A 15,787-nucleotide genomic window follows, 5' to 3' on the forward strand; every position below is an offset into this window, starting at 1 on the left:
TCTCCCTTTAATAATTATCAACAAAGTAGAAAATTAATAAAAACACTGAGAAACATCAAACTCTCAATTTGATATAAAATTTTAGTTATATAGCTTTTTCTTCTTAGAGCACAAAATAATATAACTCGTTACATTCTAAAATATTAGTCATTTCATTCTGTTTAAGTCAGAATGTGCAATCAAAACAAGAAAAGTTGTTCATGCTTTTTTATGTGGCTGAGTTTAGCTTTTAAAAAACCTTCAGCATTTGCTGCCAATCAGCCATATTAGGGGAACACGTGGGCAGCATAATTCCCTGCAACCTTTCCAGGGGCTGAAAGTATTTCTTTTGACCATTTATTGTATTTCCCACTTCACCACGCTGGATAAACTGTTAAAAGACAAATGAAGGTGTTTCTAAGGAGTAGTGATTTAAACAATAGCAGAAGGGCAAGAAGGTAATAAAAGAAGGCCAGGAGTAGGAAAAACAAACTGGAATAACTAGTTCCTAAAAAAATGGCAAAGGGAGGACAGAGTAAAACACTCCAAAGGAAAGTCTTTCTGGAAAGGTCACCAGCTCCGACACAGGCACGCATTGATGGATCCTTTTGTCAAGGTCACTTCGACATGTACTGAAGTTACAGAGGCTGTGCCGGGTCCTCTGCTCTGCTCCCCAGCACGGCTCCCAGGGTCCCCGGCCCCACGTGACCCCTGCCCCGACAGAGGCTCCGCCCGAGTCTATCACTCCGGAGCCTCCATGTCATCTGACTCCGACGGCCACAAGTGTGACTTCCTGGGGGTCACTACACATATCACCAGCAAGACCGTGAGGTCCCCCCGACTCCAAGCTGGGACGTATGCTAGAAGCCAGGGTCTCTGCATACACTGCCACCCCACTCACCTCTGGAAAGAGGTTTCTGAGTCCGAGTGAGGAGCCCAGAGGAGAAAAGCAAGGCAACATGTGCCACCCAACTGGCCGCCTCAGAGAGCTGGCCGAGTGGCCTCAGCCTCACCCCTTCCTGAGCTGTCGCCTCCCCTCCTCTCTCCAGTGCCAAAGAGTACCTGATTTTTGTTGTCATTGCTGTTGGGGACCACTGCCTTTGACGTTGGCCCCAGAGCTTCAGAAGGTCAGGGTGTGTGGCTCCAGTTAGACTTTTGCTCATTTTTCACTGTCATGGTTTCAGCAGTAGAAACATTTTTGTTTGGGCTAATTGCTTTTGTATCAGAAAGCTGTTTTATAAAGTAGCAAAGTCACCCCTGGGTGCAAAGTTGCAAACATTGTTTCCAAGAAAACAGTTTTGTTACAATTTATTTTTTCTTGTTTTTATTAATGTAACCATTCTTGCCACCTAGAAGAAAACATCCCAAGTAAGGATCTTAAAAATAAAGCCTTGACTCACCTTGCTATAATGTAACGCAAGGTCCAGACACAGTGGCTACAGAACTGAAAGGAGACTGCCTGGGAATGCTGACTGCCGTGGATGACTGAATACCAGCAATCCTTAAAAATGCACTGCTTTCCCCACTAATACTCACTTGTGCTTGCTCCCCTTATAGTCTGTTTCTAATTGATAAACAGAAAATGATGAAAAAATAGATCTGTGTAGTTATGAATTTCAGGTGTATGTCTGGGAGCCAACAGAAATTAATATGTACAACCAAAGCAAAACAGTCTGATTAAAAATAATTATAATCTCTTTCTTTGGGAATCATTAGTGGGCGACCCAGAGGAGATGAACTATAATTTACTTCAGTTAAGAAGGTTAAAAACTGGAGCAAACTTTTCAGCCAAAGCAGTTTATTCTCCAACATTTGAACTCATTTAAATCAATTAACTTCACTCTCTGCTGTGCAGGTACAATGTATTAAAGTCACTTCCAAAGATAATAGAAAAGATTGAATATTTTAAAACTTTATTTTTTTTTTAATTAAATTTATTGGGGTGACAATTGTTAGTAAAATTACATAGATTTCAGGTGTACAATTCTGTATTACATCATCTATAAATCCCATTGTGTGTTCATCACCCAGAGTCAGTTCTCCTTCCATCACCATATATTTGATCCCCCTTACCTTCATCTCCCACCCCCCACCCCCCTTATCCTCTGGTAACCACTAAACTATTGTCTGTGTCTACGAGTTTCTGAAAAACTTTATTTTAGAAAAAAGATATAGGATCACTCTGTGATATGTTTTAAATAATAAGAAGATTTTGCTCTGAGGGGAAAAAAATAAAATTATAGAAATGTTGTGTTTTCCCAAGGAATTTAGCCTGTTTTACAAACACATCAGGTGAGCATTACTTCATACACCTTAACTCATGTTATGGTAGGTATTTTGAAGATTGATTTATATCATAAATACACTATAGAGTAGATTTAAATTGGAGCTGAAAAACATGTATGGATTTGAGTCTTCAAAGAGAACTTGGTCGGGTCTGAAAAGTATGTAAATGGACAAAGTTTAGTACTCATGGGACATAAAAGATAACCTTTTGAATCGGAAAGAGCTCCCTGCAACCTGTCACCACTCCGTGCCCTTGCCCAGGACACACCTGAGCAACGCTGCTGTTCAAAAGTCCAGAAGCGCAGACCACAGGGCTGCAGAGCCAGGAGTGTGCGACTTCCTCCCTAAAATTAGCCATGCCCATTCACCGCAGCTGGGTGGGGCCCCTCTATTTTAAGGTGTGCGGCTCCAAATTGCTTAAGAGGTATAATTGCTGGCCAGTTTCTAGAGCTAAAAGTGTCAGCATTCTACCAAGCCTTTCAAATGGACTAGTGTCCACCGATTTCCACGCTTACTCAGCATGCTATCTGGGATCTAAGTACACAGCCAGTAAAATCAACCCTGGAGATACAGCCATGACAACATATCACACAGGACGCACTGAAAAGGAAAGATGAAGAAAAGATATTCTTTTCTACCACCTCTACACACACACACACACACACACGGACAAAAGTGGAAAAACTGACAAAAATCACGGTATCAAAATGTCCTCATCTTTTGAGGAAGTTACACAGAACTGACAGCTGAAACCCTTCCAAGTAATGTCACACTGTTGTTTACCTTCCTCTGAAAGAGTTATATTCTACTGGAGTAAATCCAACAGAAGAGGCTATTCCGTAAACATCAGAAGGGAATTGGGTGGTTCCCATTGCAGCAGCAGAATTTTCACTGGTGTTTCAAAAAGGAGCTAAATTTTCGAAGACGGATGAAAGAAAATGAAAAGGCAATGCTCGTCCACCAAAACTTGATCAATGAATTGTAAAGTTGAGTTGTAAATTACATGTGTAATATACACCTGAAATTTAAGCTGCACAGGTAACACTCATGATTTCTACAAGCTCATGCCAAAGACCTAGCGTCTCTTTTATTACCAGCAGTTTGAGACACTAGATGCAGAATATACATTTAGAATTATCCCCAAACTATCACGTTCCAGGAGTCTGCAACACAAACACTTGTTCTGACAGATTCAATCATTATAAGAATGAAAACACACATACCTTCATTTTCCGAAGCATGACATTTCACTTTCAATACCAAATCAAAGGTTCTTTCTGGATTTTCCCTAAACGAGAAAGAACTGTGTCACATTTATTTCCTATGACAAACAGATAAGCAGCTCTATAAAGTCGATACCTTCTTTACTCTAAAAACTAATCTTGTTCTTGCCTCAACATAAGCCGTGTAACTACATGAGCAGGAGAAGCAGAAATAGCGAACTTTTCCCCAGTTCAGCAACTTGAGAGCTGAGGCTTAGGAGTTCTGAGACTAGGGGCCAAGCATCTAACCCCTGAGCCTGTGTTTTTGTTTTGTTTTGTTTTGTTGTTTTTTACCTACGAAGTGCTTTGCTCACGTCAGAATAATTGTGAGGATTACAAATGAAACAACACCTGTGAAAGTAACTCACACGGTATTAAGTGCTGTTTAAAGGTAAAGCGTTGCCTTTATCTTATTGAATCAAAATTGGGAGGCCAGGAAGCTGCTCAGCATCCCTTCCTTTCCCTGCCTACAGGCTTTCTTGGATGTAAGTGTGAGTGGGGGCTACCTGGTTCCACCTGCCACGTTCCAGACCACAGGCAAACACTTACACTACGTGCTCCTTAAATGTGACGCTTGCAAATACTTTCCTTGAGATGTAATCACTCTGCTGAAGCATGTTTCAAGTAGCAAACTACACATAGACTCCAAGGCCAACACAGAAAGTCTTGCTTTATGTCAGTTATTTGGGGGAAATTAGACTTCTGCCTCAGTGTTACATTTCCCCACTAGGAACAGTAAGGTTGCTTTGCTTCATTCAGAAATTATGTGCCTCTTTACTAACTTTTTATACAGTCAACCTATTCATTGGTTTAATTTAAAAAAAAAAAAAAAAAAAAAAAAGATTAAAATCTATCGAGACGCTTTTTTTTCCCCATCTCTTTCTGCCAGAAGATAAAAGATTCAAGTCTGATACCACAAAGTCCACGTGACCAAAGTGTTAATATATTTGGTTTTTCCTCGTAAGGAGCCCTGCGTGTGTCTGTGCACTGGCTGTTTCTAACCCACGCTTCCTCCAAGACCCTACTGCCAGTTTGGGCTCCTAAATACTCTTTTTTTTATTTTATTACTAGAACCTGGAGACACAGGAAGTGTCAAGTCCTATAAATTCAGTTGCAAATATGCATTTCCCCAGCCCGCCCCTTATTACCTTGTTTCAATGGGAATAATCAGGACTCAGGTGACCTCCTCCCTCGTAACCCAACTGAGGTCAAGCAGCGCTTTTTAAACACTTACCCCGCCCACCCCACCCCCACCCCCACGTCAACCGCTGCAGAAAATCCCTCTAAATACAGAGTTTTCCTCTTTTCCTATCGTGCCTTAGCGTCAGTATTGCTCCCGTTACACTGAGATTCGAAACGCCTTTCCCACGAACACAAATACAGACGCTGCGCGTGCTTTTCAAACGGGGGGCGGGGCGGGGCGGCGGGGAGGGCGCGGGAGGGGAGCGAAGGCGAAATTCTCCGCCAAGTGCGTTTCAGCCGAAAGACCCAGCACTGGGAACAAAGATGCCCGCACCGCTTCCAACGGCTTCTGACGTCATGGGCGTCCTGGCGAAAAAATGTCCGAGGCCGTGCCCTTCGGCGCGCGGCGGGCGGGCGAGTATCTGAGGGGATGCGGGGCCGCCGCCCGCCCGCACGCGGCGCCGCACGGACGCTCCGCGGGGCGCGTCTCCCGTCCCGGCAGCAACACGCGGGGCAGCCGCGCGCCCACTCGGGGGACCCGCCGCAGCGCACACGGTCGGGGACGCGCGGGAGCAGCGCCCCGCGACATGGCGCCGCGCCACCTGGAGCCGCGATGGCGCTCCGGCCGCCGCGGGAGGACGGCCCAGGTCGGGGCCGCTTCACCTCCGGCGCCGCCGCCCTCACGCTGCGCAGGGGCCGCGCGGCCCGGACGCGACCGGCAGGCTTTGCGGCCTACGCGCCCCCCGCGCCCGCGCCGAGCCGACGCCGCGCGGACGCCGCCCGCACTCACCGGGTCCTGCGGTCCATGGTGACATGGCGCGCCGGCTCCTGGCTGCTCAGCGCGGCGGCCGCGGGCCCATGGCCGGCGCCCGCCCCCCCGCGGGCTCTGTGACAGCAGCAGCCCGGCGCCCCCGCCCCCGCGTCCGCCGCCCGCCGAGCGCGCCCGGCCTCTCAGTTCCTGCGCCGCCACCGGCCGCCCGCAGTCGCGCCGCCAACCAGGAAGTGGGCGGGAGGGGGCAGGGGCGCCGGCCGCCTCACCTGGCCGGGCCCCAGGGGACGCGCGGCTGCGGCCGAGCCCGGGCGCCAGGTGCCCGGCGGCCTCAGCCCCTGAGCGGCCGCCGCCCTGGGGCGTCCCGTGCGGGCGCCCGGGCTCCACGCGCCCCGGCTCTGACGAAGCACCTCGACTGGCGGCATTTTCCACCCAGAACTGCACCCCCGATGCCTAGGTAGTGTTCGCCGTCCCCAATTCGTCGTTCGGGGCCGGTTCACGAAATGCCGCCGGCTCGCAGTTCCGGCGGGCGCCTGGCCCCCGCCCCCGCCAGCTGTGGCCTGGGGGCTGCCCCCTCTGATGCGCGACTGTTCACGCAGGTGCACCTGCTCGAGAGGCCTGTCAGGCGGCCAGAAGGCAGGACTGCACCTGCCCGCGCACGTGTGGGACAGACCTTCCTACGCAGGCAGCACAAGCAGGCACTGAGTTTGGGGCGCAATCCAAGTGGCAGATCACATGCAAGGGCCTCCTGGGGAGCTTAGGGCACTGAAGCAACAGGGCCAGGGGGCTGCTAGAAACACCCAAAAGGTAGGGCACTGAGGCACCTGTTGAGCAGGCTAGGGACATTCTCAGGACTTGTCATAACTCCATGCAACAAACACTTTGATCAGCATTTTACAGATGAAGACCCGGGCCGAGCTAGCCCACGTGGGTGATGGCAAAGCTGGGTAACAGAGCAGGTCCACCTGAGGCTGGTGATTGATCTCTGCCTGACCGCTGCCTCTCCCCCCTGTTCTGCCTCATCTCTAGGATCCACTGAGAAGACATGGAGAGAAAGTCTCATGATGGACCTTCCAAGGATTGTCCAGGACTGTGCAGACATCTGGAGAAAGGCTTCTGCCACCAACGGTTACCGCCCTTGACACAGGGCCACAGTGGTTTTTTTCATCCAAACAGGTCGCTTCAGCCTTGATTCTTTGGAAAGGTAAGAGGATGAGAGGAAACCATATGTGGTATGAATAGAGTGTGAGTCATGACACATCAAAGTCAAAGGAGGAGACTTAGGAATTAAATAAAGAATTTAGAGTCAAGAGCCTAAAATTAAACTCAGTTATACCAGTCTTATGCGTTCTTGCCAAGGAGGGTGTTACTTGGTCAACACAACAAGCTATAGTGCATAGCCACCGACCTAAGGGTCAAAATGAGGACAGGACATAATGGGAAAACAACAACAACAAAATACATTTTAGCATAATATGTTGTCATAGCTTGACTTGAAGTGAGACACTCAGTTTCTCGGTTCCTACATTTGTAAAATGGGAATTACTGTCTATCACATGAACAATGTGGTGTTCAAGTTTAAAAGTGCTACAAATTCATGTTACCTTTTGAGAAATTCTGTGGATTTCAGTTTCACAATTAGGTAAACCTATACCACATACATTTTTTTCCCCCAAATAAAACTTTTCTACCTAAGAAGTTACCCTACTACAAAGCCTTGACAAAACCACTTCTGCTCCAAGTGTTACTAAGTTTCTCTAACTTCTCCTTTCATTATAATTAATTTTTCTCCAAAGAAAGGAACTCTACTGGGATGCTGACATCAGGAGTTTTTAATTTGTGGTGAGGAAACATTAATACATGGTTTCCCCCTCCATTTGGTGGGATGTAAGTGACAGTCATGGCTCTGCATAATATAAAACTTATTTTTTTCAATTTACTGTAAGTATATGAAGGGACAATGCTGTGCATGCACACACCAAGCTAATGTTATTAAACCAGTTTTTAAGGTGACCATAGTCAAGAGATTCGTTTATCTATTCTGATATTACTGAGGTAAAGGGTGAGAAACACATGTGGACACAATTTGCATGATTTGTTCAAAATTACTGAGAAAAGAGAATTTTGTATACGCTTATCTTGGTGATATGTTTATTTAAACCAGTGGTATAATTTTTACTTCTGACGTGACTAATGAGAAGTCTACAAAGGGCAAACCTTCAAATTGGTATAAGATCTTCCTAAGATCGTATTTGGCAATAATATTTCCTACTTGACAATTGGTAATAACGATTTTTAGGACCGCTATAGTCAAAGACCATGGTCTATATTGTTGTCAAAGTCTATAAACTATAAATCTTTTAGAACATTTTGAGCTTCTTTTCAAGACAGGTTTGCATGTGTTTGTAAAGATTATGTACTCAGCAGCTCATGGGTAAAGTGTTCTAAAAGTCTGTCCTGGATCAAGTGTTAATCTTGTGTTGGCGACATCTTTCTATTACTCACTTTGCATCTGCTTGACACGATTCAATTAGTGGGAGAGATGAGTTAAAATCTCCTACTCCAATGGTGCATTATTCACTTATTTATAATTCTGTCAATTCTTGTTTTATGTAGTCTGGGGCTGTGTTATAATGTGCAAACCAGTTTATAATTGTTCTGTCTGCCTGGTAAATTTGTCCTTATGTTGTGATTTTAACTCGAGTAATGCTTTTGCCATGGCATCTAAACAGCTCTCTTCTGATTGGTATTTGCCTAGTATTCACATATCTCTTTTTGTCCTATTACATTAAAACTTTCTGAGTCATTATGTTTCAGAATTATCTGACAAATGTTAAGTTTGACTCTTAAACTAGTCTGATAATCACTGAATCAAGCATTTAGACCATTGCATGTATGAGAATTGCTGATATATTTGAATTTATTTCTGCTATCTAATACTGTGCTTCCGATTGTTTTCTCCTGGTCTGTGGGGTTTTTTCTTTCATCAGTGCCTTCTTTAGGATTCATTGATTTTTATTTTTTTATTTTTTTGTGCTTCCACTTCTCCCCCTTTGTAGTTCAGAATGATGTACTCTGTTCCTATTCATTTGGTGGTTATCCTAGAAATTTGAACAGGCAAATTTGAACCTATTAAATCCAGAGTTTAGCAATACATCAACCTTCTCCCAAATACAGGGCCCTTAAAACACGCTTCAAAACTACAATACATTATTAATGTTGTTTTATACAGTCAGTGTTTTGTTTAGATTTAATCAGGAGTTTGCCACTGATTTTGCTCTTTTTTATTTTCATCATAGGTCTCCCACCTATGATCGCTCTCCTTTTCCCTAAAATGAATGCCAATCATATTCTGTCACTTTTTGAGTGGGAACGTATATATTTTACTCTTTTTTTGAAAAATATTTTCGCTGATAAAGAACTCTAAGTTGACAATGATTTCCTTCTATATACTTTCAATATCATTACATTGTCTTCTAGCTTGCCTAGTTACAATTTGAATTTTGAAAGTACTCTTGAAATGTAATCTGTCTTTTCTCTCTGTTGGCATTAAGATTTTTTATTTGTCTTTAGTTTTCTATGGTATCTAGATGAAGATTTTCTTTTTTAAATTCATCCTTCTTGGTACTTTGGTTTTCTTGACTCTAACTGGTGGCTTTTATCAGTTTTAGGAAATTCTGAACTCCATTCTTTCTCCTCTTTCTTTCTGGGACTCTGATTAGACACATATGAGGTGTGATAACAAAATACAGTAGATGTTAAAAAAAATTTTTACAGTAAAGACACATTGCTATTAATCCCCCTCAAAATACTCCTCCTTGCTTCGAACACACTTATCCCATTGTTCTTGCCACTTTCTGAAGCAGTTCTGGAAGTCCTCTTTCCTGAGTGTCTTTAGTTGTGCTGTCGTGGCTGCCTCGATGTCCTGAATCTGTTCAAAACTTTTACCTTTCATGGTCATTTTGACTTTGGGGAAGAGCCACAAGTCTCACAGTGCCACATCCAGTGAATAAGATGTAGGAGGACACACTGTAATGTTTTTATTTGACAAAAATTGCCGTACCAAAAGCAAGGTGTGACATGGAGCCTTTCTGTTTGATCGAAAAATACAGTGAATGCTGCTGTCAAGTGCCATGCAACAGAAAGGCAAGGATCCCCAGTAAGGGAAGTGGCACGTCAAACCTTAGTAACATTGTGTGACAAGTTTCATCTTGTTCGGTGCAGTCAGTCGGGTGTGAGCTATGGTTGAGAGAAGGTGTGTTTAAAGTGTGCTGTACATCATCCTCCATCATGACAACGCTCAGTGTCACACTTCGCTTCTAGTATATGGCAATTTCAAATATGAAAGAGGACTTCCAAACTGCTTCAGAAAGTGGCAAGAATGATGGGATAAGTGTGTTCGAAGCGAGTGGGATTATTTTGAGGTGGATTAATGGCAATGTGTCTTTTACTGTAATACGTTTTTATTTTTATTTAAACATTCACCGTATTTTGTGATAACACGTCACATTCTCATTCTACCATGTGTATCTCTTAACATTTCTTTCATAGTTTCTTTTCCTTCATACAGTGTCCTTCACACAATGTATCTGCGTGGAAATATGTCTCATACAGAAATGAAGACTTACTGATACCCAGGATAGCTGTTCCTACCCAAACAACTCCTGATACTTTGGCATGTAGAAAGAGAAACAATACATATTGTGGACTCTAGAACGACGTTTTTGAAATAATACCATTAAAAATGCCTCAAGTGGGGCTGGCCTGGTGGCTCAGGCAGTTAGAGCTCCATGCTCCTAACTCTGAAGGCTGCCAGTTCGATTCCCACATGGGCCAGTGGGCTCTCAATCACAAGGTTGCCAGTTCAATTCCTCGAATCCCATAAGGGATGGTGGGCAGCGCCCCTTGCAACTAAGATAGAACACGGCACCTTGAGCTGAGCTGCCGCTGAGCTCCCGGATGGCTCAGTTGGTTGGAGCGCATCCTCTCAACCACAAGGTTGCCGGTTCGACTCCCACAAGGGATGGTGGGCTGCGCCCCCTGCAACTAGCAATGGCAACTGGACCTGGAGCTGAGCTGCGCCCTCCACAACTAAGACTGAAAGGACAACAACTTGAAGGTGAACGGCACCCTCCACAACTAAGATTCAAAGAACAACAACTTGACGTGGATAAAGTTCTGGAAGTACACACTGTTCCCCAACAAAGTCCTGTTCCCCTTCCCCAATAATAATAAACAAATAAATAAATAAATAATGCCTCAAGGTCAGTATAACTTAATTAGACTCGTGGGCTGTGAGCTTCACAAATTTATATGAAGATTTTGAGTTCCAAACAGTTAACTTAGAAATGAGTTTTTAGATGCAACCCTCTCATGTAGTCAGGCTTTCCAAGTCAGGCATTCCCCAGAATCTCAACTCTGCGTTGCCTCCTATTACTATCCTTAGGTGAAATGTATTAATAGTTTCACCACCTTCCTTTATTATGGAAGAAAAATTTTCTATATAAAGTATTTAACAAGGCAAAGTTCTTGAAGTCCTTAGTCCTGAAAATATTTTAGCAGGACCTGCCTTTTACTATCAACTGAGATAGTGTTGTTTAGAACATTCTCCTAATGTATCATTATTCTTATATTTAGTAGCAATATCATGAATTTGAATCTAAAGGTAAAATCTCCTTCAAAATGACATATGAAATACTCTTAAAGTAGAGAAAAGGTAGAGAAGACTTGGGAACTGCCCAAGTCTTGGGAATGTACGATTCCCCAAGTTGCTTTCACCCCTCACAGCCTATAAAGTTCGCGTTCTACATTAGTGTGAAAGCCAATTCCAAGGAAGAAACTGTCTTCCGGTTTGGAGACAAAAGGGCTGAGATCATTCTTAACATCTTCATTACCTAATCTGAATATATCCAAATATTTAGAAAATTCAAATAGGAGATATTTGTTTCTTTTGCTGCTAAACTTTTAATGAAAAAGATAGTAAAATTCTTGAAGACAATAGAGCAAAGATACCCTGTTTTCTTCCTTTTCAAAAGATGATTTGCCCAAAATTTAAAAATCCAATACTCTTACCTCTGAGCAGTGTCTCCTATTTCACCTTTATCTTTGTTCCCCAATCTGCCAGACATTGGAAAACTTCTAACAGTCCTTGGAGTTAAGAAAAAAGATTTGAAGCAGAGTATCACCAACAGACTATAATCAGAGAAGTCAAATTTTCTTCCCAGGCTCTGAGGAGCCCCGGTTGGGCTACAAGGAACAGGGCATTGTTTGTGTTACCCTGTGGCACCGGCTGGGAAGGAATCTCCTAACCCCACCCACCAGATGCTCCACGTAAATAAAGCGTCTTCATTGTATGGCAGCTCCGCTCACACCCATTCAGTACACTCAGGAGAATGAATCCTCATATCCAATAGGCAATGACATTAGAATTGACTGGAAGGAAACATAAGAGCATCTAATGTGACATTAGTGGTCCAACTACATCAGTAACCCCTCTAAGCAACCCTAATCCTGATATAAATAAATTATCGAAACGAATTCCTGTGTGCCAAGTTCTAGTTTCCTAAAATACAAGAACATGACAAAACATTACATGTACTTGTATCTGATCAACTCTAGGGAGATAAAGAAAAATGCAGCTGCATGCCAGCAAGTCAAACTCCATCAAATACTAGGTCAGATAAAATTCCACAGCAGAAGGCCCTTGGAATGATACACAGAGATCCAAAGTGTTTGGCCACTCCCCCCCATCCCTTACTATTGCAGATGAGGAGGAGATAAAAATAATAAGTAAGGACTGAGAGTTCTCCTGGACTTCCAAGCCATGCACTTCATGTGATCTCTGCCGTTGTTTCTGGAGTCACAGACCCAAGAAATCGGCAAGTCTGGTGAGACAACCTCTGTCATCGTCTCTGGGGAGGAAGGAGCAGAATGGCAGCCCCTTGAGAGTGATCCAGGTCTTAGTTTGGCTGGAAATTGCTTTGTTTGTGAAAAGGACTCAGCCTCACCTGCCATCTTCATTCTTTGTGCACAGTTCCACTGGTTTCCTCCTGGCCTTGTGAGGCTGCTAGTCCGAATAGCTGAACTTGGCTGGGGTGGGAAAAAGGCCTTTGGACCCATGACTCGGCCTGACAGTCAGCTTGTGACTGAATGGAACCCCTGCCTCAGTGTGGACTGACTGCCCTTTGTGCCTCCTGCACAGCCACTTCCTGGGCCTGCCCTGCCCTCCCCTCTGGGTCAGATTGTGCATCAGGGACATAGGCCCTAGTGTGTGCACTGTGCATCCGGATTCATTACACTCTGTTCTCCCTGTCGGTGCTCAAGAAAACAACCCAATAGGGGCTACTAGTTCCTGTTCTCTGGTGACATACGTAAGGCCATTGATCACCGTACCACCTGTTTATTTCCTTCTGTGATTTTTAGCACAAACATGTTGTACTTCCTCTTCAGATGAGCAGGTATGAATGAATTCTTAAGTAATGTGTGCATGAATCATAAGGAGAGGCCCACTATTAGGAGGAATGTTTCCAATCAACTGGCCTACTATTGAGTTAGAAACAGCTCACTCCAGCAAACCAGCTGCCAGGACGACTTCCAGTCTTAACATTGAGTCACTGTATCATTTCATTCACAGAGACTTCACGCACATACCAGAAAGACAAGCCTTACCACATTGCCGTGTATCCTTTTGATAGTTGTGATTTTGCCAAGTGCTTTCTGATCCCTTTTATTAGCTAGGTCTCCATAGTCCTGTGAGGCATCGATTCGTAGGTAAAACGTACTGTACGTGGAGAAGCAGGAAGCTAACTCTCCAGGGACATTTTAGTCCAAGAATGCCTGTGTGGAGGAATGCGGTTTCTCCTGCTTGCCAGAGGCACCAGGAAATAGAAGACGGCCTGCAAAATACTATTGAGACGTTTTTAAAAGCCATTTTCTTCATAGCGCATATGTATCTTCTCTCTCTCTCACTCACTCACCCAGCAAATGTGAGCAAGACTCAAGTGGGTCTCTTTCAATTCAAAATTATTTATCATACGGCATCTCCCTCACTGATGTGTTTAAGTATCCAAATCAGGGTAGTATTAAATATTTTTGTAGTCATGCCTTTCTTTAAAAGTCCTTTGTACAAATTGTACCATAAACAGGCCCATTTATATAATAACAACAAAATACTTACATAAAACTGAAAGACTTGTTATTACTCCCTCACTTTACAGATAATGAAAGGCAAAAGTTGAAAGAAACTTTCTGAATGTAATTAATCCATAGACATACTGCATCTTTAAGTCTTGGTCTAGAAACTGGATTTCCTGGTTCTCAAAGATGAAAAAGAAAAACCGAAGTATAATTCTCCATGAACATTCATAAAAATTGAAAATAGACCTTGTATTATGCTTGTTATTTCACATTCATTTATTATATATTTATGGTACGAGTCTCCATTTAATATATAATTTTTAACCCATTGCATTAAAATTACATATTGGGAAAAATTATGTGGTAGGAAATTTTTTTAGGCAAGGTAGGCACATAGAGGGGAGAAGAGGCCAGTCCATGTAAGCTGTCTCCACAGTCAGGCTCATATTAGAAGAAACGGGTGCTAGAAACAGCTGCCCAGGTAGATTTGAATAGGCAGTTATTCAATGCGCTCAGGCACTTGAGCCCTGAACTGGGGTTCAGACCTTGTTTTGCATGTCCGTTGTGCTTTCTGCTTCTCTGACCTGCTTTCTCCAGTCCCCAGCTATGCTGTCTTCTGCTGTGCAGTTGCTATTGTCCGGCCTCAATCTTGCCCTCTTCCTTTGAGTGAACAAAGCCTCCAGAGATGCTATCCCCTTGCTATAAGCTATCTTGCCCCTTTTTTTGCATGTCCTCACCTCTCCCTGAGGGCTCTTTGTGTCTTGACTCCCAAACTGCCTTAGTTGGGGTACCTGCTACCTGCTCTCTAACTGGTCATAGAGGTCAGTGCCCCTCTGGTGAAGTCAGCTCTTTGTCTACATGAATATCGTTTCTATCACTAGAGACCACATCGTTTCTGCCCTCATGGAGTATAGTCTACTAGTCTAGTTGATAGAGACCAACTATACATATAAATAATATGTGTAAGTAGCACGCATGTGTTTCTATATATGATTTCTGATAGTAATGAGTGCTAAGAAGAAAACAGAATGATGAACTAGAGTGATGGGTAGAGGGGAGCGACGATAGACGAGGCAGGCCTCTCTAAGGTAGAGACATTTGAACGGCAAGTGCAATGATGAGAAGAGTGCAGCCGTGTGAATGAAGACCTAGGGGAAGAGGATTCCTGGCCTGCAAACAGGTGGGGTACAGTCTACGAGGCCGGAACAAGCTTGGCCCATTTAAGGAAAGCCAGGCTGGTGGGTCAGAGAGGGAGGAGAGAGTCAGAGATATAGGCAAGGTCCAGATCGAGACGGGGTTTCGCATACATGGCGGACACTATGCATTTTGTTCTACTTGCTGTGGGGCGCTGCTACACAGACATAAGCATAGGAGCAAAGTAGGGGGTTAAGGAAGGCCCTTCATGTCACTGCTGCTATAATCCGGGAGACATGATAATGCTCTGGGTTCCAGCTGCACTGGAAATGATGTCATATTTCATATACATGTACTATTAGCATTTTGGCCATTTGGTGTGGGAACAGAGGGAAGGACACATATGAGGGTATGGAGTGAGGAAGGAACCAAAAGTTCAGCTTTAGACATGAAAGGGGGAGTTGGGGTGCCCATTAGACAGCCAAGTGATGATGTGGCTCAAGGGGACCAGTGGCGTCACCGCCACCCTCTGAAGCTTAGTGACTACCGTCATGATATGCAGGCAGACAATTAAAGTGTGGGGGCTGTGCCTTCAGCCCCTCTATAAACAGATGGCTGGCTTACCGGGAGCCCAGCAATGGTTAAACTTTTCAGACTCAGGTTACCAGTTTCATTGTCTTCTCTGGGTTTCTTTAATGATTCATTGGTCTAGAAGACCCCATGCAAAAGTGGAAAATAGCATCTGGTGATTTTGGTAGTATGTCCCAGAAAGTCTAAAACACACAGCAAGAAAAGCATCCATTCAGCCAAGAGAAGAAGAGAGCTGCATCCTTGCACTCGCCTGGAAGGTGTTCATCAAGATGAAATCTGGCCTCCTTACGTTCTGGGACCTTGATTCGGGGGCCCTACAGGAGGAGCCTGGCAGCTTAGCGAGGCCAGGACAGGATCTGTAGACCCAGTGGAGTGACTGGAAGGAACCCCCATCGATCCTGGCATCACACCTGGAGTCTTGCAAACATGGCAGAAGTCCCCGCGCCAC

General features: G+C 44.3%; 2 protein-coding genes across 7 annotated transcripts in view; one reads left to right on the forward strand and one right to left on the reverse strand.

The window, feature by feature from the left end:
- DENND1B (DENN domain containing 1B) overlaps positions 1-5,633 on the reverse strand; it is a 175,551-nt gene extending 169,918 nt beyond the window's left edge. For 4 of the 6 annotated variants that reach the window (XM_074317076.2, XM_074317075.2, XM_074317074.2 and 1 more), the window contains exons 1-2: positions 5,500-5,633; positions 3,489-3,553 (exon numbers count right to left, since the gene is read on the reverse strand). In XM_074317076.2, the coding sequence (XP_074173177.2) occupies positions 3,489-3,553; positions 5,500-5,516 (82 nt within the window). In that variant the 5' untranslated portion in view covers positions 5,517-5,633. Of the gene's footprint in view, positions 1-3,488; positions 3,554-4,675; positions 4,761-5,043; positions 5,322-5,499 lie in introns of those variants that run through there. The other 2 variants (XM_074317078.2, XM_074317077.2) reach the window with 2 other exon arrangements.
- On the forward strand, positions 578-10,673 carry LOC148758192 (uncharacterized). Its single transcript, XM_088798912.1, has 5 exons — positions 578-834; positions 4,850-5,127; positions 5,212-5,935; positions 6,508-6,682; positions 10,049-10,673. Exons 1-4 carry the CDS (start codon positions 578-580, stop codon positions 6,515-6,517), a joined length of 1,269 nt encoding a protein of 422 aa, XP_088655038.1. The 3' UTR covers positions 6,518-6,682; positions 10,049-10,673.
- The last annotated feature ends 5,114 nt before the right edge of the window (positions 10,674-15,787 follow it).

This window comes from Rhinolophus sinicus, chromosome 6 (assembly GCF_057876585.1).
Source record: "Rhinolophus sinicus isolate RSI-liver-muscle chromosome 6, RSI-T2T, whole genome shotgun sequence".
NCBI lineage: Eukaryota > Metazoa > Chordata > Mammalia > Chiroptera > Rhinolophidae > Rhinolophus > Rhinolophus sinicus.

What these genes read in the sequence shown, in the direction of transcription:
- LOC148758192 (XM_088798912.1), top strand. Translation starts at nt 578, where the DNA reads ATGGATCCTTTTGTCAAGGTCACTTCGACATGTACTGAAGTTACAGAG. An exon ending in CCCCGACTCCAAGCTGGGAC is followed by an intron (nt 835 to 4,849) that starts GTATGCTAGAAG and finishes ATCGTGCCTTAG; the next exon opens with CGTCAGTATTGCTCCCGTTA. An exon ending in GGCGCGCGGCGGGCGGGCGA is followed by an intron (nt 5,128 to 5,211) that starts GTATCTGAGGGG and finishes CCGTCCCGGCAG; the next exon opens with CAACACGCGGGGCAGCCGCG.